Source organism: Mobula hypostoma, chromosome 6, assembly GCF_963921235.1.
Source record: "Mobula hypostoma chromosome 6, sMobHyp1.1, whole genome shotgun sequence".
In the NCBI taxonomy this organism is placed as follows: Eukaryota; Metazoa; Chordata; class Chondrichthyes; order Myliobatiformes; family Myliobatidae; genus Mobula; species Mobula hypostoma.
In genome coordinates, this window is record NC_086102.1 from 91,581,184 (window position 1) to 91,607,046 (window position 25,863).

Here is a 25,863-nt window from a genome sequence, read left to right on the forward strand (position 1 = left end):
AATTAAGTGTTTCGATCATGGTGAACGAAGTAAGGACAAAGTGAGTTTGGCTTGTGGAAGTTGACGAAGATGATGTTGAAGAGGTTTTGGCATCCCATGACCAAGAACTGACAGATGAAGAGCTGATGCAATTGGAAGAAAAAAGGATAACAATCGAAACCGAATGAGTAATGATAAAGTACAACTTTAATTTTGAAAGGGTACGTTGGTTTAGGGGATATTTGCAGGATGGTGTGAGTCCTTACAAAGAACTGTGTGATAGAAAAATGCTCGAGGCTCAGCAGTCAAGCAAGTCTTCCACATCAGCCACAGCAGACGACGAACCTCGACCTTCGACATCGAGGCAGGCAGAGATAGGAGAAGGTGAGCTGCCTGCTCTAATGGAAACAGACGATGACGAGATGACACCCCAGTCTCCCACCACCCCAATCCCCAGGCCACGGACAGATACCAATTCACGGAGAATGCAATGGTAGCCGGGAGGCACACAGCACATCTTTAAGAAAAAAGCCGAAATAAACAAGCTAATTAATTAGGTGCCACCGACACGTAATTGTCGGCCCAGATCAGAGACGACGCAACCGGCAATCAGGTAATTGCTTCTTCGCTTTACGACATTTTGGCTTATGAACCGTTTCATAGGAACGCTCTATCTTCGGATGGCGGGAGATACCTGTATTGGGTTGATTCCATCAGCAAATGTGCAGCCACAATAAGCAGTGCAGTTAAAAAGTACTGCAGGGTAAATCTCAGCGTTGTTTTTCTTTTTGGACACTTTGGAAGTTGTACCAATGAGATATTAGTTTTCTATGGTTTTATTAACTGAGAGTTCCCATCTAAATCTGCCAAAAGGGACATTGTTGTGAAAGGTGAGGAAATTTGAACATTTGGCTTCTACTCGGCTATTTGATTTGCAGAATTTTCTGTAGAATTGCTGGCGTGGTAGATGGTGAGCTTTAAGTGCTGGAATCTCTATTGCTGTTGCAGACAAGTCACATCCAGATTTGAGACTGGGTGCCATGAACTCAATGGCTGTCATGAACAGTTCACACCGAGATACCTGGGATGTGGGAAATGCTTTGCTGTGCTTCTGTGCTTTCTGCTGTATTGGAGCTCTTTTCGTCTAAGATGAATTGGATACTCTTGACTCGTTTGGCCAGATCTCATATAGCAAAGTCCATCAATGTGCAGAACCAGTACTAAGGAGTTCCAAGTGATGCAAGCGGCTAATGCATTTAACACTAAATAATTAGACAGGTTATGGGTGCCACAATTACATAGTGGTTAGCGCGATGCTCTTGCAGGTCAGGTGATCTGGAGTTTGGAGTTCAATTCCGGCACTGTTTGTAAAGAGTTTATATGTTCTCCCTGTGAGTGCAAGGATTTCCTCCAAATACTCTGGTTTCTTCCCACAGTCCATTGACATACTGGTTAGTAGGTTGATTGGTCATTGTAAATTGTCCTGTGAATTGGTAGGTTGCTGGGGGGTGCAGCTTTTTGGGTTGGTTTCACACTGTATCTCTAACTAAATAAGTAAACTTTCTGGTCCTTTATACATCAGAACCACTGGACTTAGTCTGTTGGAGGGAATTATTGTTTGGATGTTGTTTCATGCCAATCGATTACAACATTTCACACCAACATTTGGATGTCAGGTGCTCAATGACTAGCAGAGAATGGGATAAGTAAACTAAATCAACTTTAAGTTCTTCTTAACAAAATATCAGTGCATGTTTAGAATCAAAGTACAATGCAACACATATTCAGCTCATTGTGGCAGAGCCAGCTCTTTGGAAGACTTATCCAATCTTTGTCTTGTTTAAATACTGCATATGTCAATTCCATTTAGCTAGTCACTATTGTAATACATAATATTGCAGCTTCTTGTATATCCCTTTTGTTACTGGTCAAGATGTAACAAAACTGAATTGTCTGTAAACTGAGATCTAATATTTTAACTTGAAATTGAGATGTATTTTACTTTATTTCAGGGATACCACTGTTCAGAGTCTGACTTTACAGCCATCTGTTCAACATGGAGTCATCACGTATGAAGATTCTCCTCTGGTTAGTCTTAACAAAATTAAAATAAGCTACAATAGCCCGTCCCTGTTCCTGCTTCAGATAAAATGGATGAGGGCAACACCTCCACAACAGCTATAAAACAGAATGCTAGAAACACTTAGCAGGTCAGCCACCATCAGTGGGGAGAGAAACAGAAATAACCTTTTGGGTGAAGAAATTTTCTTCAGGATTAGAGAAGTAAGAAAGCTATTGTATGTTAAGTTGCACAGAGAAAATGCCTGATAGAGCACAGACTGCATTTGTCCAGGCAACAATTAGTTTAAAAACCTGCTATTTTATCTCTTTGCCTCACATCATCCAGCACTTGTAAGTGAAGTAACAGTTCACTTTTTCCCATTTAGAGATTGTGGTTCACAATGAGTTCTCTAAGTTCGAAAAAACAAACACAGATTAGACGATCACTTTGCAGAGGACCTCCATTAAGTCTGGATGAGTGGCTCTCAGCTTACAATCACCTGTCACCTACTTGCTTTCTGAGCTGCTATATTGCCCAGTGGTATTCAACGTAAACTCAATGAACAACACCTCTTTATCCTTGGGGCTTAATATCATAGACAACTTCTTTTTTCAGACCTGACTATGCTCATCTATTTCTATTTGTTATATTTCAAATTGTTTCTAGGTCATTTTTGTTCCAACCACTGGTTTTCAATTTGTTACCTTGATAACTTTGTCTGCACATCATCTGTTCTCTCCACTTAACTTCTTCACACAGAGAGTGGTGAATCTGTGGAATTCTCTGCCACAGGAAACTGTTGAGGCCAGTTCATTGGCTATATTTAAGAGGGAGTTAGATATGGCCCTTGTGGCTACGGGGGTCAGGGGGTATGGAGGGAAGGCTGGGGCAGGGTTCTGAGTTGGATGATCAGCCATGATCATAATAAATGGCGGTGCAGGCTTGAAGGGCCGAATGGCCTACTCCTGCACCTATTTTCTATGTTTCTATGTTTCTAAAACATCAACCTTGTTGCCTGACCTACTGAGTATTTCCAGCATTCTCTGTTTTCGCTTCAGATTTCCAGCATTTGCAGATTTTTTTGTTCCAAACATCCTTACATACCTTTCAGGATCAAAACAGCTTTAGTAACTGTGACATATAAAGCAATATCAGAGAGATGGCTAAAAGTTTGGACATATGGGTGGCTTTTAAAAAGTTTATAGAGATGGGGAGTTGTTGAGAGGAATGATCATATACTGTACAGTGAATTCTGGTTAACTGGGCCATTGGTTAATCGGGACAGCTACTTATTTAGAACAACTCTTAAAGAACAAAATCTAATTGATAAAATAGCTAGGATTCCCTTCGTTTATGTGGAACACTGCGCTGTCTGATTAATGCAGAAGACTGGTTCTGAACTTTTTCTCCTAGTGTCAGATTGTGTGGCCATTAGACAGTGCACCATGCTTGGTGCAAACTTTTTAAATAGAATTAGTTGCATGCACTTGTGTTCAAAATGCAGTAATTTTTTTGTCATTGATAGTTGGTGAGAAATAAGCAGTAAGATAATTCAGAATAATTGTACTCACTGCGGTTTCAAGCATTCAGGCTTGGAGATGCCAGAAACAGCTGGAATTGAAAATGAAACAATTTCACTCCTTCAGTAGGCTAGGAACTACGAAGAATTTGAAGGTATCGACAATCATCTTTGATGTTACAATTAAAATGAAGATTTGGAGGATGCAAATGTCAGTAACATTGTATGACAGCAGCCCATTATCTGCACTTGCTGTCTGCGCTGATTGTGTTCATTTACAGTCAATCTAAAGAACATGTACACTAAATGAATTCCAACGTTGATAAATATTAGAAACTGACACAGTTTTATAGTACTGTAGTAGCATTGACAGTGTTCTAATTTGTTCTGAATTTCATTTAAATACATAATTTGTTACTGAGTTAAATGGTAATTTGTCTTTTTTTAATGATTTCCATGAAACTTTGGCTAACAGCTGCTTAATTGGGCCAAAATGTACTGATCCCGATGTGCTCCAATTAACCAGAATCCACTGTGTTTACAATGATGGGCTGCAAACCAAAGTTATCAAGGTAACATTTACTTTGAAAACCAGCAGCTGGAACAAAATGTTGCAGAAACAATTTGAAATGACACACACAAAGAAGCTACTTGAGTTCATGGCAGCTCCCCATGGAGCAATCCCATCAATCCTGTTCCCCCACTCTGAATTTTCCTTTAACTTATTCTCTCTCACACACACCTGTCAACTTCCCTTTGCATGTGTTTATTTTTCTGTTAACCTACAAAAGGGGTAAATTATAGTACCTAATTAACTCAATTTGGAGCTGAAGCCTTGGCACTAATGTTTGAGCAACAAAAAGCACTTAAGAGTTATACAGTACTACAATACTCCTTCAGCCCAATTGCATGCTGGTCAAGTTGCCTACCTGGGTTAGTCCCACTTGGCATGTACTTGTCCAAATACCTTCTAAATATTATTAATGTACCTGCTTACCTCTGGTAAGATGGCTGTGCTCTTGGACGCAGTGACATCTCTGGGTCCAATCAAAAATAAAATTGTTCATCCTTTATGACTTTAATGTGATTTCAAGACACTGCTGATCAAATATTATAGGTCTCTATCACTAGCGAGTTGCTTGATAGCAATGGAGCTTGGACTTGTCTGGCACAGTGTTGCAGGCTGCTTCAGCCACCCAGGGAAGAAGGTGTCAGAGGTGATGTGCAAAGGCTGTGCACGTTCTAACAAACTGTGTGAGTCTTGGGCTTGGATTGTCTTGGATTTTTTTTGTGATCGAAAGACAATGTTGGAAACATGAAATTGATAATGTGGAATACTGTAAGTTCAGTCACTGGTTCATTGGCGAGGCCGACGCAGGGACGTTGTGTGGCCGTGGTAGTAGTGTGGATCAGGGCCTCATGCCATAGGTTCGCCTGTTACCACTGCTCAGGGGAGGAGATGCTGGAGGCGGTGTGACGTGGTGTCCAGACTGGGTTGGGGATTGGCCCTTCCTGTTGCTGCTGTTTGCTTGATGGAAGACAAGCAGGACTGCAGTTGTCTGAAAATACACTTCTTATCACGTGATGATCAAACTGCTGCAGGCTTGTTATTGTTGACGACACCATCATTCTACAGAACGTGATACTAAAGGACTTCAGCTATATTTTTTTAGTGTGACTGTATGTTTGCTGCTGTCTTATATGTGCTACATGTGCCTTGTGCTGCTGGTAATATGTTTTGTACCTTGGCCCCAGAGGAACACTGTTTCATTTACCTCTATCCATGGGTATTCATGGATGGTTGAATCACAATTAAACTTGATCTTGAATTTGAACTTTAACCACTTCCTCTAGCTGCTCAGTTCATATTCTGATCATTCTCTGGATGATAAAGTTGTCCTTCAGGTTCCGATTACACTTTTCCCCCCTCTAACCTTAAACCTATGCCTGCTAGTTCTTGATTCCCTGGCCCCAGGAGAAAGACTTTGTGCAGTGTGTGGAGGTGTGCATGGTCCTGGAGGGCAGCAAGGCTGGAGGCATTCGTATCTGCTACACACACAAAATGCTGGAGGAACTCAGTAGGCCAGGCAGCATCTATGGGAAAGAGTAAACAGTTGACATTTTGGGCTGAGACCCTTAATCAAGACTTGAAAAAAAGATGAGAAGTTAGAGCAAGAGGGTGGGGGGGGGTGGAGGAAAGGAAGAAGTACAAGGTGGTAGGTGATAGGTGAAACAGAGACAGTGGGAGGGGTGAAGTAAAGCGCTGGAAATCTGAGGGAGGAACATTCCCTATCTCCCTGCTTCTCCCCCTTCCAGATTCCCAGCACTTTCCTACGGACTGAAAATTGTTCAACCAATCCTTCATATGTGAAAGCATGAAATCCCTTTACATTTGAGAAGGAGACTGCTTGAACCTCAGCAGTCTTTCGGGTGATTATCTTCCCACAATGCTACTGGCAGAGGGAATTCCAAGACTTAGATCCTGAAACAATGGATTAACAGTAAAAGATCTTTATCAGGATGACATGTGATTTAAGAGGGTCAAAGCAAGGTGTGGGAGCGAAGAGCATTTCCATGTGAGTGATGCTTTGTACTTCTGAATGTAGGCGATTATGGATTTGGAGGGGCACACTGCCAAATTGGCAAGATAGTACCTGTATTCATGCTTGTTGGTTTAAATTCTGCCACAACAAGCTTGAGAATCTGTGGTAGAACTGAAGGCAGTTTCCATTACCTTATTGATTTAAATTCTAATGCACTCGAGCAAATGCTGCTCTGATGTCTAACAGTCACTTCCATCCCACAAGTCATCTCCATGGTGCATATATGGACGGAGGGTCTAAATCTTATTTCAAAGACCAAGGTGAAGCTCAGAGCCAATGGTCCCAGTGACAATCAAACTGGACATTAGTAACAGAGATTGCTTACCATTCTCCTCATAAAGTGGGAGTCCATACATCAAGCATCAGAGTTTAGAGCAGGGGTTCCTAATCTGGGGTCTCTGGACTCCTTGCTTAATGATATTGGTCCATGGCATAAAAAAAGGTTGGGAACCTTTGTTTTAGAGGGAAAAGATATTCAACTAATATCTACACAATCATTTCCACAGCCCCAGAATCTAATCATGGAGAGGAAATGCAGGAGACACTTACAGTTTTCAACCTGCCAGCTCTAACTGAGCTCAAAGCCATTTGAAACTTTTTCAGTCAGCAGCAAGTCCCAGGGCAATCAGTACATGTATCTCATTAAACATGTACTTTAGATTCAGTGAAATCAGATAGCAGTCTGAGCAATTGCAAAAAGCTCCATCCTTCCTGTTTGCAAGCAACCAGAAATGCATTTCGTACAGCCATCTTTATGCATTTCTGCATGTTGAGTCTGAAATAAAAACGGAAGTATCATAGAGCAATACCACATGAATACAGACCCTTGAGTCAAATGAGTTCATGCCAACCATGGTGCCCGCTGAGCTAGAGCGGATTTCTTATATTTCGCCCATATCCCTCTAAGACCTGCCCCCTTTAAATGACACTATTGTTCCTGCATGAACCACTTCCTCTGGCATCTCTTTCCATAAACTCACCGTCCTCTGAATGGAAAAAAGTTGCCCCTCTGCCCCCTTCTGCATCATTCCCCTCACATCCTAAACTTAAGCCAATAGATTCCTCTACCCTAGGTAAAAGACTTGTTACCATTCACCTTACCAATGCCTCTCATAATTTTAAACTCTTCTATAATGACATCCTTCATTCTCTCCTATGTTTCATGGAATAAACACCTAGCCTGGCCAACTTCTCCGTATATCTCAGACCGTTTAGTTCTGGGAACTTCCTCATAAATCTTCTCTGCATTCTTTGCAGCTTAACTTCTCTTTCATATAACAGGATGACCGAAGCTGTATACAGTTCTCAAGGCTCTGCCTCACAAATGACTTGTACAACTGTAACATAATGTTCCAATTCCTCTACTCAATGCCCTAAGAGCCATTAGGGATTATGCAAATCTAAGATGCTCCAGTAAGTCATAGCTTCCAACAGCATAGAAACAGACCCCTCTACCTATCAAGTTTGCATGAGCCTTCAGTCCAATTTTATTTTTCCAAAGTTTCCACCTTCTTCCTCCTTTCACCTATATGCTGAGAGTAACTTACAGCAGTCAAGTGACCCACCAACCCTGGCGTCTTTGAAACATGAGAGGAGACAGGAGCATCCAGAGGAGTCCCATGTGTTCACAGAGAAACCATGCAAAATTTCACATCGCATCATCCAAGATCAGAATTGAACCAGTGTCACTGCAACAGTGAAACAACAGTTCTGTCAGCTGTGCCACAAATGCTGCCTGAACTCCTGAGAGTTCTAGCTTTCTTTGTTTCCTTTAAAGAAAAATACAGTACGTTCATTCTCTACATAACCAGGGATCAGACAGAAAGAGCTTTTCTCTTTTTTCTTGTAAGATAGCAGTGAGTATACATACTGACGTCTGAGGCAGCCCAGTGAAGCATGAAATATCACTGTGGGGAGTGGTAGTAATTGGATTACTGATTAAAAGGAATGATATACACAGACCAAAATAAAATTCTTCTGTGGTACATGATAGCATCCTTCTCTCTGTTTTGCACTCCACACTTTCCTCACCATCCCCTTGCAGGCCATTGAAATGATAAGCCCAGCTGTCAACCTACAAGTTAAAAGTTGTGACAAGAAAGCTTTACTCAGTTATCAATTGGTTGTATGAAACGCCTACTCCCCTCTTTCAGGCAGCCTGCCATAGCACCACTTGGAAGATCAAGCACCACTTGTTAATAGCTCTTTGCTTTGACATTTTGATAAGTGAAAATATCTTCTAGAAGCTTATGCTATTGATTGCCTTCAGAAACTTAGAGACTTCCATTCTGCATCCTGTACTCTCCTAAAAAAACTACAGTCCGCTCACTTTTTCCTGATAAAAAAAATAACCTCTCTGTTTTGCATGCTCTCTAGTGACACACCATTTTGTTATTAATCAATGGGAGATTCTGAGAGTGTAGTGCTTTTTCACAAGAAAGCCCTATCTGCTATTTGTTTTCTTCATGCCCAGGTAAGAGCTGTTAAACGTGGGCACATCCTGGTCATTGACGAGGCTGACAAGGCACCAACCAATGTCACCTGCATCCTGAAGACATTGGTGGAAAGTGGCGAGATGATTCTTTCTGATGGAAGACGCATTGTTGTTGGTAAATATTTCTGTTTCTTTGAAGACTGACAATGCAAACTGGCAAAGAAAATACCAAAAGCGAATAATGAAATATTTCCAATTGTATATATCTTATTAATTCCTAACAAGCTAAAATTGATTTATCTTTCAATCTAATTATAAGCAAGGATTAAATGCTATAATTCATTTTCAAACTTTCCTAGTGATGAAACCATCTGCAGAATGGCATGATCCCATGCTCTGAAGCATGCCATTGAACAAGTTTGACTCAGCTAAGAAAGACCGAGCCAAGAAGTTCACAAATATGAACCATAGGATGATCCTGCACTAAAACGTGACATCCAAGACTGCAAAAAGGAGCTGAAGTGAATAAAATATACGTAGAAGGGGAAGCTAGAAGAGTAAATAAGAACTTGCATGTGAAAAATATCTTTAATACAATAATGCAGTCCAAGAATATTTTTGGAAGCATAATTAGATGAAATATTGACACATAGCAAAGTGTTCAGAGTTTTAAATTTTAAGGGAAAGTGCAAAAGAAGAGGGAAAAGTGAAGAGATTGGATTGTTTTGGAATTCTAGAAATTATGGGCTTGAATGAAAAAGTGATTGCAATAAGGAAAATGGTCAGGGAACAGAATTGAAAGAATTTGGTAGCCTTAGAGTCATGGGGCATACAGCATAGGCAATGCAGCATTGACACAGCTTCAGTTATACAGTTTAAACCCAATTTGTCTATGCTAACCCAGATACCTAACTGAGCAACACATTTGCCTGTATTTGACCCATTTTCATCTTAATCTTTCCTAGCCAGGTACTGCACCTGACCAAATGTATTTTGAATGATATTATTGTGCCCATCTCTCTTACTACACTGTGTGGAGAAAGTTGCCCCTCAAGTCCCTTTCTCCTCTCACTTTAAACCTATGCCCTCTAGTTTTGGGCTCTCCTACCCTGTGGAAAACACCTTGGCTATTCATTTTATGTATGCCCCTCATGATTTGATAAACCTCTATAAGGTCATTGATCAGCTTCCTATGCTTCAGGAACAACAGCCCCCACCTAACCAGCCTCTCCTTGTAACTGAAGCCCTCTAGTTGCAGTAACTTCCTCCTAAATCTTTTTTGAACCTTCTCCAATTTAGTGACATCCTTCCTAAAGCAGAATGAACAGAGCTGTGCAGGGTACTCCAGATGTGACCTTGCCAACGTCTTGTACAGCGGGTTGTGGGGCTGGAGCTGATCATAGAGAAAGAGGAACAGGCAACATGTAGAGATTGTTGAAAACCAACTTAAGAGTTTCTAAACAGACTTTCCTGGACCTGACAGAGTTTGAGTGACAGATTAATGTAATTTGGTATGTTTGTAGGATCTAAGCAACAGAGTTTTGGATGAGCTTGAAGTTTACAGAGATCAGCATCAGAATAGTTACATCAAGAAATATAATGAGTTTTTCAGAAGCATGTGACCTAAAGGTGATACTGTGGATGTGGAAACAGCTAGTCTTGATGATGGATAGCTATGTGGCGAGGAATTCCCCTCAGTACTAAGAGTTCATCCTAAGGCATTACCAAGGGAGTGATTAGGGATTGGAGTCTGGGAAGAAGGGAATGGACAAGTAGATTGTGCTCCTTAGGGTATGTGAAGATCTGCTCCTTTGTTATAAACCCTTTGTACGATTGTTTCAGACAGGTTTTCCAAAGTGGTGCTGACAATATGAACTTGCAAGTCTTGCGATTCTTAGTGCAGTAGTGTAGACCCTGGTGGGATGTATTGCACATGCTCTCCAGCAATTGGCAACTAGGAAGCTGACCTCTTCAAAATCTAACCCATATCCTTCCTAGTCACTTTGAGATGTATCCACCAATCAGAAATTTTGGACCTTTATCTCTTTATATTTTCAGCTGATCTTTTTTTTTACAAATGTATTTAAAATGTAGTATTAGCAACAGAAGTTCTTAATTACTAAGGAATTTGTTGGACCACATACTAATATTTCAGATCAAGCCAGCGCTGAAGGAAGAACAGATGTGATAGTAATTCATCCAGACTTCCGAATGATCGTTTTGGCAAATAGACCAGGGTTTCCCTTTTTGGGTAATGATTTCTTCGGTGCACTAGGTGAGATTTGTAATTCAACCCTTTATTCAAATGCAAGTTATTATTAGTGATTTTATTAGAATGTCCACACTAGTTGACACACTTTTATTCTTGACTAGTTTATGATATTAAGCTACCGCAAGGAGCCGAATAGTTCTTATTGCCTCAGTAAGGCAGGCATTATAAGCAAGGGCACCACTGACCCCAGACATTCTCTCTTCTCCCCTCTCTCATCAGATGATACAAAAGCCTGAAGGCAGGTACCACCAGGCTCAAGGAGAGCTTGTTATGAGACTATTGGAATGATCTCCTTACATGATAAGATGGACTCTTGATCTCACAATCTACCTCGATATGACCTTGCATCTTATTGTCTGCCTGCACTTTGTTGTTATCATTTTTACCTTCTACTGTTTCAAAGCACTGATGTGCTGAAATGATTTGTATGGATGGAACGCTAAACACTGCACCTTGGTACATGTGACAGTAATAAACTAACTTTACTGTTTTATTACTCATGTTAATGTGCCATTACTTTGTGAGGGGATTGGTTGATGTGAGGGTTTGGGAGTGTAGGGAAAGAAGATTTATTTGCTTTTTATTTCTATGAAAGCAATCATGCCTTACAAATGGAAACATACATGTGAAATGCGATATTGGCGGTCCTTTTAAACTAATTGCCAAGTTTCCTTTGAAGGCTACCATTAAATAGCTTTGCACATCATTTCAGACTACAACAATATTTCCACTCAGCTTCCTAGGCCACCATTCCACCATTTCACTTATCAAATTTCCCAATCCATTTAATCAAAAGCATTTATAATTTTGATCCTTCTATCAAATCTTATTTTAAGTTTATTTGCTGTAAGTAGGTCAGTTCCAAGTTCTGTAGTCCCTACTTGTGACTGAAGACCTTCATTCCTGTTGTCATTTCGGTAAATCTCCTCTGCACTCCCCAAGGACTTAATATCCTTTCTAAACTGTGGAGGCCAGACTTTGATCGATCTTCGGCTGATTTATAACTTGTAATTTAGCACTTGTTTTCTAGCCTCCATATATAAAATACTATCATTTAAAACACATGTCTTACATGATTTGTACTATTAAAGATTTATATGTCTCTCAACTCCAATGTTTCTGTACCCCATTTAAACTTTTCACTGTTACACTTCCTCATAATAAACATAATTTGCTTTCTGCCTACTTTCCATGGCTGTCCATCTTGAAGTCTGTTAAAATCCTCACTGTTTTATGATTTTTCTGTTTTATATGAAAACTTTGTAGTCATTCCCCACTAATTCATGAATGCATTTCAGATAGATTAGTGGTTCTAAAACCTACTTGTAAAGCTATGAACAGTTACTCTCTCCTTTCTTAGCTAATTTGGGCCCCCTTAGTCACTTCATGAACTAAGCCGTCAATAAGATGCATTTGGTAATTGGTTTATTATTGTCACATGTACTAAGACACAGTGGAAAAAAACTTTTTTTTTGCCAACCATACACAGAACAGTAAAGTACTGTACAATACAGTACAGGCCATTCAGCTCAAAATGTGCCAATCTTTTAACCTACTCTAAGATCAATCTAATCAGTCCCTCCCATTGCCCCCCATTTTTCTTTCATCTGTGTGCCTACGTAAGAGCTTTCTAAATGTCCCTAACGTATCTGCCTCTCCCATCACACCTGGCAGTTCCATGTACCTACCACTCTCTGTGTTAAAAAAAACCTTATAAGATGTACTCTTTGATCCAGGCCGCATCTTGGTAAATCTCTCCACCCTCCCTAAAGCTTCTACCTCCTTCCTATAATGAGTAGACTGCAACTGAACATAATACTCCAAGTGTGGCCTAACTAGAGTTTTAAGAGCGACATACAACATTACCTCACGGTTCTTGAACACAGTCCCCTGACGAATGAAAGCCAATAAACTATATGCCGCCTTAACCACACTATCAAATTACACAGCAACTTTGTAAGGATGTGTGGATGTGGACTCCAAACTCACACCGTAATGCTCCACATTTTCAACATCAGTACCCTATATGTTTTGTATTCCATTCACATACCAGTAAATGATCACATTCTGTTAACTTTGCAAAGTACTTGTGTCTGCATGTTAACCTTCCGTGAATCGTGCACTAGAATACCCAGGATACTTTACATCTCACAGCTCTGCAATCTCTTACTATTTAAATAATATATTTACCTTTATTTGTCTTGCCAAAGTGGACAATTTCACATATTTACCAGATCTTTGCCCACTCACTTAACTTTGTGCATCCATTTGTAATCTCCTAATGTCCTCTCCATGACATAACATCCTGCCAATCTTTGTATCAACAGCAAATTTAGAAATATACTTCTGACATCTGCATTCAAGCTATTTATATAAACTGTGAAAGAAACTGAGGCCACAGTACCGATCCCTTGTATCTTTTATTTCTTTTTTGGACAGGTGATATTTTTAGTTGCAGTGCAGTTGATAATCCTAAACCCCAATCTGAGCTTGCTATGCTTCGACAATATGGCCCTGATGTCCCAGAGCAAGCTCTTCAAAAGCTTGTGTCGGCCTTCGGCGAGTTGAGAAATATGGCTGATCAAGGAATCATAACCTATCCGTATTCAACAAGGGAGGTTGTCAATATTGTAAAACATCTACAGGTGAGTGAACTCATACAGAATGCACTGAATTAGCTGTGGATATGAACCAGATTTAAAATATTCTCTTTAACAATCCTATCTAAATGTCAAAACATTTGTGATATATTATTGTTGCTCTTTGGTATCTTTGTGTTGTGACAGGTAAATGGCTGCTGAAGACTTAATCTTCTGATTCTCTTCCTACTTCACATTCAATTGTATTAATTTTTCTCTTTTTTTCCTTTCATGTTTTAATTTTAAACCTTTTTTAAATTGAAGCCTTCTGATGCTGTAGTCCAGTATATCCAAAATTAATGCTTAAATAATTTGGTTGTATTTTAAAACCGTAAGTGACAACACCTATTTCTCGTTTCACGTTGTTGTGTTTTGAACTGCTGTAATTTTGTCTGTTTTCAAAATGTTCCCATTTAGCTAAGGCTTTTTATGTTTTGTATCCTTTGATTGTGTGTACATCTTGTAATAAGGACAGCATAAATGAATTCAGCAATTCTGTATTGAGGTGATTACCAAGGCTTTAAAGGATTTATACTTCCAGCTCACAGGATGAGGCAACTGAGCCTATTATGCCTGTGTGCTCCTTGAAAGAAAGACCCACTAAATTTCTCTCTGGCTTCCTCCCCATTGCATGCAGCTTTTCCGTTTCCACGCATTTCCCTTTTAAAAGGGGTTAATGAAACACTGTAAGTGATATTGAATCTGATTGTAGTACTGTTCCAAGCAATGCATTGAATCTGATTGTAGTACCATTCCAAGCAATGCACTTTAGACCACAACTCACTTGCCCCCTTCAATTTCAGTGATCCCAACTCCCTTTTCTGAGTCCTGATCCTGGTCCACTGCAAATGGTGTATCCCCATTTATTCAGTCGAAACTTAATAAAGTTTTCCGTATCTGCTCAGCTTTCATCAGTATTCACTAATGTGAGGATTAGTGAATTTCTCCAAGTAACTTACATCTTTCTTGAAGTACGGTGGGCAGTATTAGACAGGATATAAGTGTAACCCTCAGGTTTGGTCAGCCCGTGTTCGTCTAGGGGAGAACAGCCTCTGGCCCCGCCAAACTGAGAAATCACCTTTGTGTGGATGCTGTGTGATGTGTTGCCCAGTTACAAACCCGCACCGCAAAATATCAAACAGTACATAATATGCGATTAGGTAATTGAACTTTATCATTCTTAACTTGACTATATGGTTAGTAAAGAAACAAAAAGAAAAGGGCCCATTCTAATGAAACAGTCTATTGTGCATCGTTGGAGCTCACTGTTCGTTCATTTGTTCCATTGACCTCCGAGCGTAGCTGGCCCTTGGACCCTCGCTCCACAGTCCACTCCGCCCAGTGGTCTACCAACTCTCTCCATTCGCATCCTCTCTCTCCATTGCTCCCTGACGAAAAGACTGCGAAATCCCGGCTCCCAGACATACAAGAAAGAACAGCATCCCCTCATTCACTAATTGCCCCATTATCTCCAGCCATCACCCAAACATTGCTGCTACAGAGAAGCCATTACCTTAGCAGTGGAACATTACACAGAAGCCATTACGTTTGCCTTGGCAGTGAAACCTTACAGCATGTTACATAAGTTTATAAGGGTTTGCACTCTGTGACTCTATTAATAAAGACAAATATCCCAGTTGCCTTTTTTTTTATAAACAGGTTATCGACTAGCCGTCTTGTCATGCTCAAAAGAACTGTAAAGTCCAGAGACCCGGATGGTAGTTTGCCTCCCTGGTGCCAGGGTCCGGGATATTTCTGATCGTGTCCAAGATATCCTGAAGTGGGAGAGTGAGGAGCCAGAGGTCGTGGTACATACAGGTACCAATGACATGGGTAGGAAAAGGGATGAGGTCCTGAAAGGAGAATATAGGGAGCTAGGAAGGGAGTTGAGAAAAAGGACCGCAAAGGTAGTAATCTCGGGATTACTGCCTGTGCCACGCGACAGTGAGAGTAGCAGTGCGATGAGGTGGAGGATAAATGCGTGGCTGAGGGATTGGAGCAGGGGGCAGGGATTCAAGTTTTTGGATCATTGGGACCTCTTTTGGCACAGGCGGGACCTGTACAAAAAGGACGGGTTACACTTGAAACCTAGGGGGACCAATATCCTGGCAGGGAGATTAGCGAGGGCTACTGAGGTGACTTTAAACTAGAATGGTTGGGGGGTGGGAATCAAATTAAAGAGGCTGGGCGTGAGGAGGTTAGTTCACAACAGGGGGATGGGAACCAGTGCAGAGAGACAGAGGGGTGTAAAGTGAGGGTAGAAGCAAAAAGTACTAAGGAGAAAAGTAAAAGTAGCAGGCCGACAAATCCAGGGCAAGCATTAAAAAGGGCCACTTTTCAACATAATTGTATAAGGGCTAAGAGAGTTGTAAAAGAGCGCCTGAAGGCTTTGTGTGTCAATGCAAGGAGCATTCGTAATAAAGGTGGATGAATTGAAAGTGCAGATTGTTATTAATGATTATGATATAGTTGGGATCACAGAGACATGGCTCCAGGGTGACCAAGGATGGGAGCTCAACGTTCAGGGATATTCAATATTCAGGAGGGATAGACATGAAGGAAGGGGAGGTGGGGTGGCGTTGCTGGTTAAAGAAGAGATTAACGCAATAGAAAGGAAGGACATAAGCCGGGAAGATGTGGAATCGATATGGGTAGAGCTGCGTAACACTAAGGGGCAGAAGACGCTGGTGGGAGTTGTGTACAGGCCACCTAACAGTAGTAGTGAGGTCGGAGATGGTATTAAACAGGAAATTAGAAATGTGTGCAATAAAGGAACAGCAGTTATAATGGGTGACTTCAATCTACATGTAGATTGGGTGAACCAAATTGGAAAAGGTGCTGAGGAAGAGGATTTCTTGGAATGTATGCGGGATGGTTTTTTGAACCAACATGTCGAGGAACCAACTGGAGAGCAGGCTATTCTGGACTGGGTTTTGAGCAATGAGGAAGGGTTAATTAGCAATCTTGTCGTGAGAGGCCTCTTGGGTAACAGTGACCATAATATGGTGGAATTCTTCATTAAGATGGAGAGTGACATAGTTAGTTCAGAAACAAAGGTTCTGAACTTAAAGAGGGGTAACTTTGAAGGTATGAGACGTGAATTAGCTAAGATAGACTGGCAAATGACACTTAAAGGATTGACGGTGGATATGCAATGGCAAGCATTTAAAGGTTGCATGGATGAACTACAACAATTGTTCATCCCAGTTTGGCAAAAGAATAAATCAAGGAAGGTAGTGCACCCATGGCTGACAAGAGAAATTAGGGATAGTATCAATTCCAAAGAAGAAGCATACAAATTAGCCAGAGAAAGTGGCTCACCTGAGGACTGGGAGAAATTCAGAGTTCAGCAGAGGAGGACAAAGGGCTTAATTAGGAAGGGGAAAAAAGATTATGAGAGAAAACTGGCAGGGAACATAAAAACTGACTGTAAAAGCTTTTATAGATATGTAAAAAGGGAAAGACTGGTAAAGACAAATGTAGGTCCCCTACAGACAGAAACAGGTGAATTGATTATGGGGAGCAAGAACATGGCAGACCAATTGAATAATTACTTTGGTTCTGTCTTCACTAAGGAGGACATAAATAATCTTCCGGAAATAGTAGGGAACAGAGGGTCCGGTGAGATGGAGGAACTGAGCGAAATACATGTTAGTAGGGAAGTGGTGTTAGGTAAATTGAAGGGATTAAAGGCAGATAAATCCCCAGGGCCAGATGGTCTGCATCCTAGAGTGCTTAAGGAAGTAGCCCAAGAAATAGTGGATGCATTAGTGATAATTTTTCAAAACTCGTTAGATTCTGGACTAGTTCCTGAGGATTGGAGGGTGGCTAATGTAACCCCACTTTTTAAAAAAGGAGGGAGAGAGAAACCAGGGAATTATAGACCGGTTAGCCTAACGTCGGTGGTGGGGAAACTGCTGGAGTCAGTTATCAAAGATGTGATAACAGCACATTTGGAAAGCGGTGAAATCATCGGACAAAGTCAGCATGGATTTGTGAAAGGAAAATCATGTCTGACGAATCTCATAGAATTTTTTGAGGATGTAACTAGTAGAGTGGATAGGGGAGAACCAGTGGATGTGGTATATTTGGATTTTCAAAAGTGCTTTTGACAAGGTCCCACACAGGAGATTAGTGTGCAAACTTAAAGCACACGGTATTGGGGGTAAGGTATTGATGTGGATGGAGAATTGGTTAGCAGACAGGAAGCAAAGAGTGGGAATAAACGGGACCTTTTCAGAATGGCAGGCGGTGACTAGTGGGGTACCGCAAGGCTCAGTGCTGGGACCCCAGTTGTTTACAATATATATTAATGACTTGGATGAGGGAATTAAATGCAGCATCTCCAAGTTTGTGGATGACACGAAGCTGGGTGGCAGTGTTAGCTGTGAGGAGGATGCTAAGAGGATGCAGTGTGACTTGGATAGGTTGGGTGAGTGGGCAAATTCATGGCAGATGCAATTTAAGGTGGCAAAAATAGGAAAACAGATTATTATCTGAATGGTGGCCAATTAGGAAAAGGGGAGGTGCACCGAGACCTGGGTGTCATTATATACCAGTCATTGAAAGTGGGCATGCAGGTACAGCAGGCGGTGAAAAAGGCGAACGGTATGCTGGCATTTATAGCGAGAGGATTCGAGTACAGGAGCAGGGAGGCACTACTGCAGTTGTACATGGCCTTGGTGAGACCACACCTGGAGTATTGTGTGCAGTTTTGGTCCCCTAATCTGAGGAAAGACATCCTTGCCATAGAGGGAGTACAAAGAAGGTTCACCAGATTGATTCCTGGGATGGCAGGACTTTCATATGAAGAAAGACTGGATGAACTGGGCTTGTACTCATTGGAATTTAGAAGATTGAGGGGGGATCTGATTGAAACGTATAAAATCCTAAAGGGATTGGACAGGCTAGATGCAGGAAGATTGTTCCCGATGTTGGGGAAGTCCAGAACGAGGGGTCACAGTTTGAGGATAAAGGGGAAGCCTTTTGGGACCGAGATTAGGAAAAACTTCTTCACACAGAGAGTGGTGAATCTGTGGAATTCTCTGCCACAGGAAACAGTTGAGGCCAGTTCATTGGCTATATTTAAGAGGGAGTTAGATATGGCCCTTGTGGCTACGGGGATCAGGGGGTATGGAGGGAAGGCTGGGGCGGGGTTCTGAGTTGGATGATCAGCCATGATCATAATAAATGGCGGTGCAGGCTCGAAGGGCCGAATGGTCTACTCCTGCACCTATTTTCTATGTTTCTATGTTTCTAAATGTAGAAAACCCCAGGTTTCTGACACACATTTCAATTTGACATTGAATTTATACCACCTCTCTTTGGATCACCACTCTTTTTCCATTGCGTATCATTTTACTATGTCTGTTCATTCCACCATCTTGTGCATGTATCATCACAGATTAACTAGATTCAGAACACACACACCTTTATGTTACTTCTGCACAAGGAGAACAGTGTGGCCCCTGTCATCAAACTGTTGTGAAGCCAGGGTAGAAAATGCTGTTTTTATACAGAATTGACTTACTGGTTATGGATATTGACCATTTATTAAATTGAATGTTTGAATTCCTTACTTGCAAAATCAATCACCATTCACAATAGAGGTATTAAAAGTCAATAGAAACTATAAGCTGACTACTGATGATTCTTTGAAGTTAGTCGAACGTTTGCCCTTTAGTTTGGGTGTGTTTCATATCCTTTCATTACATTCTTATCTTATCTGTCTCTGGCACCCCTTACTGTGTAAAGGGAAGCTGTATTTGTCAAAGACCTTTCTAGAAAAGGTCTCACTTCAGAGGCCCCACTTGTCTGGGCTGATCACACATTGCCCCTGGCTAACCTTGCGTACTGGAAAGCACCATTTCATACTCCTTCCCCGCCCCCCCCGCCCCCGCCTCCCTTTTGTCCTACAGAAGGGACCATTGAATTTCAATAGCAGAGTCTCTGAAACTTGGTGACAATTTTATCAGGTGCAATTGGCTGTTGTATTGTGATGGTCATTACTCCACATCGTAATCTCAAGCAAGAGATTAAAAAGAATATGGCAATTAGCAAAAGTACACTCCCATTGTCGTTGTACAATAGAGTTGTACCAGCCCCCTAGTAAACAGTGAAGCCAGCTAAAGGGTCCCTAACATAAGGTTAGAGTCTTGTGCATCTCCTTTCCAATCGCCCTAACTGTATCAGCTTCTATTTGGATATGCACAGTTAAATTGGTGATATTCTTGGACATAACAGGGATGGATGTGCAATGCTCCTGTCCAATGATGGCGCAAGTACCACCTTTTTTAGCCAACAAAAAGTTTAATGCTAATCAATTTTGAAGGGCTACAGTGTGGATTCCCACTATTTTGGTGGTGATATCTTTGATGACTTCACTCGTATCATTTAGCACTCAGGCCGCATCATTAGCCATATCCTTCATTGATGCTGTCACTAGCAAGTCCAGCAGGTTCCCAGAATGTGGATGCTATTATCCAGAGATGCTCCATTTCCATAATCCTGCTTTGGTGGCGGCTCCGTACGGTGGGATATGGAGAGAGTGTGGGCAGGTGGTACATATATGGCACTACATAGGCCAGGTAGCAACAAGCTCTCCCTGACTTTGGTTAAGTCCATAGATCCTATTTTTTAAGAGGTACTCTTAGCAGCCATTGATAGGCCTGGCAGCCAGTTACCCAATAAGTACCATTAACAGGATTCAAAGGGTCACCAGTGGTACAGACATTGCACGTACTGTTATTGTACACTTGATTACAGTAACATCCTTCACCCCTTTCCCCGTGAGCAACTTCAGAACTGTGGGGGGGTGGGGGGCTATGCAATCCTTTGTGGGTGGGTTGATAACTATCCCTCAAAACAGTTACATTGACGAGAGTCATTCCAATGCAAAATGCACACCTGTGCTCCCTGTACGGTTCTGGTTTTGTTAGTAAAGTAAAACACAAAATCAAACTCACTATGATTTAAAGGTATAGGCTGTATAGGCTGCATTGGCAAGCGACCTGCCAAATGGATAGGTCCTCTAGAGCACACCAACAACTTGACCGGTTAGTATGCAGCACATATTCATAATTAAGGTGAAGAAAAGTGCTGGGAATATTAGTGTCATGAGATACAGTATCTCTTCATTTTGGCAGAAACAGATTCCCAGATTACCCAAAACTTATAATGCATAGTGATGATAAATTACAAAGTTCAAGAGTTCAGTCCATCTGTCCATATCACCATATCATCAAGGTTCTTTTGGCTACCTGTTCCTTGGACCAGTGGCACTGCTAGCATGATGTGCAAGGCATGTATCCACGTGGGCTTTCCTTGGACGTTTACGTGGTCAGTAACACTTGGAAAGGACCTTCCCAGTGGGGCTCCAGGCAGTTCTTTTGTCGGTAGGCTTGCTGGTACAGGTGGCGTTCTGCAATAGTCACAACATTTTGGGCTTCTGATACCAGATGATGGAAACCCTGTAAGATTTCACATTAATGCCACTCAATGCTGTAACATGTTTTTACTCTGAGTATGGATGTCCTTTTGTTGTACTGAAAAGGAGGGGGTGACTGGCAGGTGCATGGAATTTCCCAATACTATATCATATGGAGAAAGCCCTGTTATGCACCTTGGAGCGCAGTCCATTGTAATGAGAGCCAGTGGAAGCACCTCTGGCCCCTTTAGCCCAGTTTCCTCACACAATGCCTGCTTGCTTTTCAGGGCCCCGTTTTGTCTTTCAACTGTCCCAGCAGATTGAGGGTGGTAGGGATAGGTGAAATGGTGCTTACTCTGCAAGGCCTTCATTAGTTCTTGTATCACCTTGCCTGTGAAGTGTGGATGGTTATCACTCAAGATCTTTTCGGGGATACCAAACCAAGGAGTAAATTCCCATAATAAGAGATTAGGAACAGTTACGGCATAATTTCTTCAAACTGGATATGCTTCTACCCACTGAGAAAACAAACATACAATGAAAAGTTCGTAATTATAACCTATACATTTGGGTAATTGCATAAAATCTATTTGGAGGGCCCAACAGTGGCCAATATCGGCAGTGTTTTCCCAGGATTATATCTCTGGAAAATCATGCAGTTCGCTGCTGCTTTTCTCAGTCAGCCTTGAAACCCTGGCATATACCACTCATTTTTGATCGTGCCCATCACTTTCCTCTCACCCACATGTGTGCTTGCCAGGGGGGAGAGCAGAAGGTGCCACAGGACGACCATCGTGGCGCTGATAGAAACCCTGAGAATCTCATATATAGTGTGCTTTAGTCCATGAAATCTTTCTGGCCTCAGGTGCATCACACTGAAATTGTATAAGTTCATCAGCAGAATTTGAAAAAGAATTGGCAGACTGAAGATAATGGGGTTCCACATGTCCAAAATTATCCATTGCTGCTGCCCTGGCAGCAGAATCAACCCATTTATTAACTTTATATATTTCATCACTTCCATTAGTGTGAGTCATAGACTTAATAAAACTGTAATAGCAGAAGGTAATTGAATAACAGAGAGAAGATTAGCAATCAATCTGCTATGTTTTATTGAAATCCATGGAGCTTCTATAATTGCCCATAGTCATTCACTCTGAAGGCATAATGAAAGTCTGTATAAATATTCACAGTAGTAAAGGCTTTAAGAATGCATACACAGAGTCATAGAAAAGTAGAGCACAGAAACAGGCCCTTTGGCCCATCTGGTCCATGCTGAACTATTTAAACTGTCTAGTCCCATTGACTTGCACTGGAACCATAGCCATCTACTACTATCATACCCCTACTATCAGTGCACCTATCCAAACTTCTCTAAAACGTTGCATTCGAACCCACATGTATCACTTGGTTGGCAGGTAGTTTCACACTCTCATGACCCTCTGAGAGAGGTTTTCCTTTAAACTTTTCACTTTTCACCCTTAACCCATGACCTCTAATTGAAGCCCCAACCAACTTCAGTGAAAAAAGCTTGCTTGCATTTACCCTATCTATACCCCTCATAATTTTGTATACCTCTATCAAATCTCTCCTCAATTCTCTAAGTTCCAAGGAGTGAAGTCCTAACCTATTCAATCTTTTCTTATAACTTAGGTCTTCCAGTCCCAACAACATCCTTGTAAATTTTCGTGGAACTCTTCCAACCTTATTTACATCTTTCCTGTAGGTGACCAAAACTGTACACAATGGTCCAAATTGAGCCTTACCAACGTCTTATGCAACTTCAACATAACATCCCATCTCCTACACTCAGTACTTTGATTTATGAAGGCCAATGTGCCAGAAGCTTTCTTTACAATCCTATCTACCTGTGATGCTATTTTAAATGAATTATGGACCTGTATTCCTAAATCCCTTTGTTCTGCAGCACTCCTGAGTGCCCTACTGTTCAACGTGTAAGACCTGCCCTGGTTGGCCTTACCAAAGTGCAACACCTCACACTTGTCGGCATTAAATTCCATCTGCCAATTTTGCAGCTGGTCCAGATCCTGCTGCAAGCTCTGATAGTCTTCCTCACTGTCCACTACACCCCCAATCCTGGTGTCATCTGTACGTTTGCTGGTCCAGTTAACCATATTATCATCCAGGTCATTGATATAGACGAGAAGCAATGAAAGGACCCAACACTGATCCCTGCAGCACTCCACTGGTCACATGCCTCCAGTAGCAGAGGCAACCATCTGACCGAACCTTCTTGACCAACCTGCCATGCAGGACCTCGTTAAGTGCCTTGCCAAAGTCCATTAGACAACATTCACTGCCTTGCCTTCATCAACTTTCCTGGTAACTTCCTCAAAAAACTCCATAAGATTGGTTAGACACGCACTACCACACATACAGCCGTGCTGACTACCCCTGATCAGTTGATCAGCCCCTGTCTATCCAAATACTTATATATCCAGTCCCTTAGAATGCCTTCCAGTAACTTTCCCACTACTGATGTCAGGGTCAGCAGCCTGCAACCTCCTGGTTTATTTTTAGAGCCTTTTTTAAACAGCGGAACATTAGCCATCCTTCAATTGTCTGATACCTCACCTGGTGCTAAGGATGATTTAGATATCTCTATTAGAGCCCCTGCAATTTCTGCACCTGCCCCCTACAAGGTCTGGGAAACATCTTGTCAGGCCCTGGGGATTTATCCAACCTAATTTGCCTCAATGCAGCAAACACCAGCTCCTCTGTAATCTATATAGGGTCCATGACCTTGCTGCTGCTTTACCTCACTTCTATAGACTCTATGTCCATCTCCCAAGTAAATACAGATGCAAAAAGATCCATTTAAGGTCCCCGCCATCTCTTTTGGCTCCATGCATGGATTACCATTCTGATCTTCTAGAGGTCCAACTTTGTCCCTTGTAGTCCTTTTGCTCTTAACATATATAGCCCATAGGATTTTCCTTCACCTTGTCTACTAGAGCAACCTCATGCCTTTTTTAGCTCTCCTGATTTCTTTTAGTGGTCTCTTGCGTTTTTTGTTCTCCGTAAGTACCTCATTTGTTCCTACCTTCCTGTACCTGCTATGCACCTCCTTTTTTTTCTTAACCAGGGTGTCAAAACCCAGGTTCCCTACACCTGTTATCCTAACCTTTTATTCTGACAGGCACATACAAGCTTTGTACTCTCAAATTTTCACTTTTGAGGGCCTCCCACTTACCAAGTATACCTTTGCCAGAAAACAGCCTGTCCCAATCCTTTCTGATAGCATCAAAATTGACAAGCCTCCAATTTAAAGTCTCCACCCAATGGCTAAACCTATCCTTTTCAATATTTACTTTGAAACTAATGACATTATAATCACTAGATGCAAAGTGTTCCCCTACACAAACTTCTGTCACTTGCCCCGTCTCATTCCCTAATAGCAGATGAAGTATCACATGCTGTCTGTCTCATTGGGACTTCTATGTTCTGATTAACGAAACTTTGCTGAACACATTTGACAAATTCTATCCCATCAAGTCCTTTTACAGTATGGGAGTGTTAGTCAATATGTGGAAAGTTAAAATCATCTACAATAACAACCCTATGTTTCTTGCAACAGTCTACAATCTCTCTACAAATTTGTTCCTCTAAATCCTGTTAAATCTTTTAAAAACAAAAACTTCAGCTGCTTGAGCAAAACAGAAAGAAGGGAGTTGTGCTGCTTCAACTGTTGCATGAGAAGTACACACCCCATATCCACAAAAATGTTTCTGAAAACAGATCGGGAAGAAGAGCCATCCATAAAAAAAAGTTAAATTTATGTTTTGCTATGGTGTATTTCATAGGTCACAGAAGGGTGGTAGTTTGAAATATAACTTCACAATCTTGGGTTGTCCATCATCTTCGGTTGGCAGGTGGCTGTGCAAGTGGAGGTGAAGATGGGTGCTAACTGCTTTCAAAGTTGCCTCGGTGCCAAAAGCATCTCTGAATCCAATGGCCAGGTTGCCCAGAAGCAAAATACACCTCTTTCCTACCCTGCTGCCGCGCCCACTGTCTCAACCCTACAATGTAGTTTTGGTGCAGATACAGGTATCTCATTCCCTAAGAGTTCTAGTCTTCTGATAGTGTAATTGTCTCTGATAACGTTGTAAAAAGTTTTCTACTTTGTTTAACTCTTCCTCCTCCCATCCCACGCAAGGTGAAGAGAACATTTTTTTAACCTGGACTGCAGCCCTCTCACAATAACATTGATCAAGGCAAGCGACCCACTTCTGAGGGCAATCCAGAATATTTTTGAAATGCATCACACACACATTCTATGTATTCCTCAACATTTTTATCTATTCTCTGCACAACACTGTATTTTATGCCAATCTACAATGCGAGGGAAGCATTTCCTCAACACTTCTGGTAGATTAGCCCACATTGCATTCAGATCAGCATCTTGAGCATTTCTTGGCAATTCAATATGCTTACTATATATCATCAGCATTTGAAGTATGACATTTACGGAGATTTCTATCTTACAGATAAATCTATGTCCCCCTCAGGATCAGAAGTTGACTCTATTATAGCCCATATTTCAGGGCGAGACCATTATCTGTAAACTTCAATGGGGCACTCATGGAGTCTTGAAAATGTGCATATAGGGTACAGATCCACACTAGAATCATGAGATTTGTACATTCTGCCACCTGACCTTTATCTAGTGAACCAGTACCCCACCCCCCACCCACTGCAGCCCGTTGTTGTCCTCCACCTCTCAAAGTGGTAGCCAGAATGTCAGATAGTGCTAGAGCACTGGCTGGTGCCAACAGTCACGGATAATTGGGGGGGGTGGGGGGCAGCGGTGCGGCAGGTGGGTGACATCTTGAACAAGTCCTGTGGTAATAATCATTGGGAATACAAAGAATAATAGTCTCTAATTCATAAGTGCGCATGCACTGGTTA

General features: G+C 41.6%; 1 protein-coding gene across 1 annotated transcript in view; it reads left to right on the forward strand.

Annotated features, from left to right (window-relative positions):
- The window catches only part of vwa8 (von Willebrand factor A domain containing 8), a 485,234-nt gene that overhangs the window by 267,935 nt on the left and 191,436 nt on the right, over positions 1-25,863 (forward strand). Inside the window, exons 22-25 of the mRNA XM_063051192.1 lie at positions 1,992-2,067; positions 8,637-8,772; positions 10,753-10,872; positions 13,309-13,514. Of these exons, the coding sequence (XP_062907262.1) occupies positions 1,992-2,067; positions 8,637-8,772; positions 10,753-10,872; positions 13,309-13,514 (538 nt within the window). The remainder of the gene's footprint in view (positions 1-1,991; positions 2,068-8,636; positions 8,773-10,752; positions 10,873-13,308; positions 13,515-25,863) is intronic.